This window comes from Temnothorax curvispinosus, unplaced genomic scaffold, assembly GCF_003070985.1.
Source record: "Temnothorax curvispinosus isolate PA1 unplaced genomic scaffold, ASM307098v1 QBEX01010231.1, whole genome shotgun sequence".
In the NCBI taxonomy this organism is placed as follows: Eukaryota; Metazoa; Arthropoda; class Insecta; order Hymenoptera; family Formicidae; genus Temnothorax; species Temnothorax curvispinosus.
Window position 1 is genome coordinate 1 of NW_020220011.1, and position 6,080 is coordinate 6,080.

Genomic DNA, 6,080 nt, shown 5'->3' on the forward strand with positions numbered 1-6,080 from the left:
AGCCGCCCAGATACGAAGGTAGAGCGCCTCCGGCATTCTCTGTCTTCACCGAGTGTGTCTCGGCGAAGGACCAGCTTCTCCTCTTCCAAATCACCCGAAGCCTGTCCGGACAAGACGGTAGAGCGCCTCCGGCATTCTCTGCCCTCGTCGAGTGTGTCTCGGCCGACGACCCGCTTCCGCCGCGTTATCCACGCTTCGCGATCCATATCGCCGCCGCGCTTCGCGCCATTTTTCCGCGCTCCGGGCCGCGCCAGCCGGGAAACCGGCGCCGCCCGTGCCGATACCTGCCGTCACGCGATTCGGTCCGCGCGAATACCAAAAGCAGCGGCTCCGCCCCGCACATACCGCGAGTTACCCCGCGCCGCCCGCGACCAAACCAACGTCGCCTCGCATGCATCGACCTATGTAAATGCCGCGAGCGCAAACTGTAAATAATCATAGAATAAATTTAATTCTTTTCTTGTAACCGAAACGCGCCTTCATTTCGCCAACCTCGCTCTCCGTCTGCTTCTCCGCACCTCCTTCGAACCCCGGCCAACCGCGAGCTCGATCCGCGCTTCGAAGACAGGTTGTTTTATGGCGCCCGAACAGGGACCCGACCGAAAGGAGCAGACCCGGGAGATCGGCAAAATGAAGGAATTTTACTACCGGCTCAGTAAGAGCGATCTCGCGCACGAAATGGAAATACTCGGGCTCGACACCGAGGGCAGCCTCGACGAACTCCGGAAACGATTAAATAAATTCATCGATGACCACCCCGAGATGTTCGAGGCACGGGACAACCTCCGCCTCCCGCCCCCGGCGACAACCCTAAATCAAGACCCCCCGCTCACCCCGGTAACCGTGATACACGCCGACCCCCCGAGTAACTCGTCCACGGAAATTATGAACCAGATGCGGAAGTGGGGGTTGCATTTCGAGGGAAAGGACCCGTGGGCATTCCTGGAGCGAATCGACGAACTACGGGCCGCCTACGAGTTTTCCGACGCGCACTGGCTACGCGGGTTACCCGAATTACTCCGGGGGGACGCCCTACTGTGGTACCGGAATAACCGCGACAACTGGACGCGCTGGGCGGAATTCTTAACCGATTTCAAGGATACATTCCTGCCGCGACGATACCGGCTCCAGCTAGCCAACGAAATCCGCGATCGCGTACAAAAAGAGGGGGAACCCTACGTAAAATACGCGACGCAAATACTGACCCTTATGCGTAGGGCGGGGGGCTACTCGACCGAAGAACAAGTCGAGCAGCTCTACGAGAATATGCATCCGGACTATCAGAACCGCATCTGGCGGAGCGATGTGCGCAGCCCCCGGGAACTGCAGCAGAGGGCAGGGGAATTCGAGCGATTGCAGCAAAAGCGCAAGAAACATAGCGCCGCGAGGAACACCGTCGCCGACCCACCGACCACCGCCGCCGTGTACAACCGAAGCGAGTGCTGCTGGCGTTGCAAACAGCGCGGGCACACGCGCTTCGACTGCCGACGTCCCGCCCGAAAATTCTGTTCGCAATGCGGCAAAGACGGCGTCCTGACAAAGGAGTGCCACCCACCTCCGGGAAACGACGCCGGGACCGCGGAAACTCCGGCCACCCCCCGGTCCTCCCCGTAAAGTTCACGCCCCGGCCGCACCTGAAAACGCGCATCCGAGACCGTCCACTGGACGCCCTACTCGACACCGGATCGGACATCTCCTTCGTCAACGAGCACACTGCCCGACTCGCGCAGAACCTCGGTTTCCCCGTAACCCCGGATGAAGGGCAAGTCCAGCTCGCCAACGGGCAGCATATCACGTTACCGGGCCGCGTCCGGCTACCAATTCAGGCCGCCGGCAAAACGATCTGGCATTCTTTTACAATTATGCCAAACCTGAGAAGCTCGGTACTACTCGGGGTCGATTTCTGGGCAAAGTTGGGACGTGCCATCCCCGCGCCCGTCGAGTCGGAGCGCCGCGACCAGACCCCCGCCATCGCGATGACCGAGGGCATCACGCCACACACCCCCGCCGAAGCTAAGAAACTCCGGGAGTTTCTCGCGAAAGAACTCCCGCTCTTCGACCGAGTGAGCGGACCAACCGACAAAACCGCCCACCACATCCGAGTTAAAGAAAACATCGAGCCGATTAAACAACGGTACCGGCCGCGCAATCCGGCCATGCAGGCCATCATTAACGCCGAGGTCGAGAAAATGGAACGGGAAGGGGTAATAGAACGATCAAGTAGCGCGTGGAGCTCCCCGGTGGTCGTAGTACGAAAAAAAGACGGGAGCCACCGATTTTGCATCGATTTTAGACGGGTAAACGACGCGACCGAGACCGACGCCTACCCCCTCCCCCAAATCACCGCAACGCTCGACAAATTGCGCGGGGCAAAGTACCTGACTACGCTCGACCTCAAGAGCGGGTATTGGCAGGTGCCGCTCACCCCACCCAGCCGGCCGATCACCGCGTTTACCGTACCGGGGAAGGGGCTCTACCACTTTAAAGTAATGCCGTTCGGCCTACACTCCGCCCCCGCGACGTTCCAGCGGCTACTAGATACCGTGCTCGGGCCGGAACTCGAACTGCACGTCTTCGTCTACCTCGACGACATTATCATTATCACGGAAACATTTGAAGAACACCTCCGGATCTTACGCGAAGTATTCCGGCGCCTCCGCGCAGCCAGTTTACGACTCAACCCGGATAAATGCAGATTTTGCGTCGACCGCCTACAATATCTCGGCCATATAATCGATCGCGAAGGGATCCGTACCGACCCTGAGAAAGTGCGGGCAGTCGCCCAGTGGCCACGGCCACAAACCGTGAAACAAATCCGGCAATTCCTGGGGGTGGCATCGTGGTACCGACGATTCATCCAGGACTTTGCGACCATCGCCGCACCGCTCACCGCCCTGACGCGAAAGCACGCCCGCTGGAGTTGGGGGGAGGCAGAGAATACCGCGTTCGAGAAATTGAAAAATACCCTGACCTCCGCGCCGGTCCTCTCGTGCCCAGATTTCACGCGACGCTTCATCTTACAAACCGACGCAAGCACGACCGGCCTCGGGGCCGTGCTCACGCAAAACTTCCCGGAGGGGGAGAGGGTTATCGCATACGCAAGCCGCACGTTGAATCAGGCCGAACGAAACTACAGCGCGACCGAGCTCGAATGCCTTGCTGTGATCTGGGGAATACGGCGAATGCGCGAGTACCTGGAAGGGTACTCATTTACCGTAATTACCGACCACCAATCCCTCCGCTGGCTGCAAAAATTAAACGCACCCACCGGCAGGTTGGGGCGCTGGGCATTCGAGCTCCAACAATACGATATGGACATCAAGTACCGCAAGGGAGCCCTCAACCGGGTCGCGGACGCCCTGTCGCGTCAAAACACCGCCGCCGCCGTCACGACCCCGCCCCGCTGCTCGTGGTACCGCCGGACGCTACGAGCAGTGCAAGACGCGCCCCGGGAACACCCCGATTACGAGGTGAGGGACGGGAAACTGTACCGGCACATATTACATAACCTCGACTTTAACGAAACCCCGCCCGAAACCCAATGGAAGGAATGCGTAGCCAAGGAACTGCGCCCCGAAATCCTCCACCGAAATCACGACGCTCCCACCGCCGGACATCTCGGCATCGCGAAAACGATCGCTCGCGTCGCCCAGTTATATTACTGGCCCGGTATGTTCCGGGAAATCGCACAATACGTGCGAAACTGCCCTCGGTGCCTAAGGCACAAAGTCGCGCAAACCCGACCGGCGGGGACACTACACGCCACGTCCGTCACCCGCCCGTGGCAACAGGTCACCATCGACCTAATCGGGCCGCTGCCGCGATCGAAGCAAGGCCACACGTGGCTTCTAACGATGCAGGACCGCTTCTCCAAGTGGTTGGAGATGCGCCCCCTGCGCCGCGCCACCGCCCCCGCAGTAACCACGCACATCGCCGAAGCAATTATATACCGCCACGGCTGCCCCGACACGATATTGTCGGACAACGGCACGCAGCTCCGTTCTAGTAAACTCGCAAAAATGCTCGCCGCCCATAACGTCCGACACGTATACGCACCGGTCCACGCGCCGCATTGCAACCCGGTCGAGCGAACAAACCGGGTTGTAAAAACGATGATCTCGCAATACGTCGACCGAAACCACCGCAATTGGGATGAGCGCATCCCCGAACTCCAATTCGCGTACAACACGGCCCGCCACGAAGCAACCGGCTACACCCCCGCGTATCTCATATTCGGCCGAGAACCAATCTCTCCTCTCAACCGAGCCGCCCCGAGCGCCGCGGCCGCTCCGCCGGACGAAACGCGCCGATACCTCGAGGAGGCCTACGAGCTCGTAAGAGTACACCTGGCGCGCGCTTTTCAGAGACAGGAAAAGTACTACAATTTACGACGCCGCCAGTGGGCACCGAAGGTCGGGGAGTGGGTATGGAAACGCGAATACCCACTCTCCAACAAAGCCGCCGCGTTTAACGCCAAGCTGGCACCGAAGTTCCGCGGGCCCCTCGAGGTGCGCCGAATTGTATCACCGGTAATCGTCGATCTCCGCGACAAAAGCGGCAAGTGGAGCCGCCATATCCACGTGCAGGATTTGAAACCCGCGCCCACCGCCCCCGCGCCTGACGAAGAGGACAATGACACCGAGACAGAAACCGACGACGACGAAAACACGGAGCCAGGAGACAACAACAATAACAGCAACGAAACAAACTCAGAGGACGACGACAGAGCCGAAGATTAGGCGAAAAACCGCCCCACTCCCAAAAAAGAAAATAAATACCGGCGCCGAAAAAGAAAAGCTCCCAGACAAGCCATGGCAACCGACCAGAGTGAGTCGACGACCCAGCGAGATATCCTCGCAGAGATAGAGGCAATCCTAGCAGAGCCGGTAGAGTACGACCCGGTCTGTCCAGGATTCGGTACGACGTGGACCAAGCTCTTCGCCCCAGGATCCGCCGCCACCGCCGCCATCCTCGCAAAACCCGCAGTCGCACCACCGACACGAAAAACCGTGCCGACGGTCGGCTGCGCGGTACAGCGCTCGGACACGCAGCAGAGACGGAAGTTGGAGTGGCTCACCACCCCGCCACCTCCACTAAATCAGGCGAGACCACGACCCGGACCCAGGATCACCAACGTGGAGAAGGTGACTCTGGATCTTGCGGCAATACGGGGCCGCCCAACAACCAAGCCCCTGGCACCGCCACCGACACCGGCCAGCAACCCGCCAGCATCAACGAAACCTCCGCCGCTACCAATCACCGGGCCAACGGCGCCGCCGAAAGCGACCACGGCCAGGATCACCGCGCCGCCACCGCCGCGGCCAGCACCAGCCGACGTCAAACCGCTACGGGCAGAGGGGTCACAATTACCACCCCCGATCCCGGTAGCTGTGGAGGACGGGCACATCGTGTGGGTGCCCCACTACCACGCGCACGTCTCCCGGCAGCACAAAACGCGGTCGGGAGGAAAACGATGGCACATCCGGTTTAATGCGACCGGCTCCGTCCGCAGCATTCGAGAAATCGGGCCAAAAATCTAGAGCGCCGAATTCGCGCTTTCCACGGAGGGGGGGTGATGTAACGATGCACCCCCAAACCTGCATCGTTCCGGCAGGAACATCACGCCGAGGCCACCCCGCCGACCACCCGCGGGGTGAAGAACGGGCACGATGTGCCCAGCATATTTTATAATCATCGCATACGTTAGGAAGTCCGCGAAGGGACTTAAACGCGGCAACCGCTTCACCGCGCCGAGCGGTGCCGAAGACGGCCGAAGACCGCCGAACGCGATTACGGCGTCGGGGCGCCGCGATCCCCGATCGTTCCGCCGCACCAGCCCGGCGCTCGCGATCGCCGTCGCTACCCCCACCACGCCGCGACGCCGCCGCGACGCCGCTGCGACGCGTATAAAAGCCCGGCGTCGCCGGCACAAGGCGCGATTTCCGATCATCCGTCTTCCAGACAACACCGATCCGGAATTCCCGCACGAAAACTAATCCGAACGAAAGGTAGAGCGCCTCCGGCATTCTCTGTCTTCGCCGAGTGTGTCTCGGCTAGCGACCAGCTTTTCGCTCCCATCC

At 60.6% G+C, this 6,080-nt stretch overlaps 1 protein-coding gene across 1 annotated transcript; it reads left to right on the forward strand.

The window, feature by feature from the left end:
* The first annotated feature begins 4,811 nt into the window (after positions 1 to 4,811).
* On the forward strand, positions 4,812 to 5,540 carry LOC112459923 (lysine-rich arabinogalactan protein 19-like). Its single transcript, XM_025024295.1, has one exon. The coding sequence runs from the start codon at positions 4,812 to 4,814 to the stop codon at positions 5,538 to 5,540; it is 729 nt and encodes a 242-aa protein (XP_024880063.1).
* Positions 5,541 to 6,080: the final 540 nt, after the last annotated feature.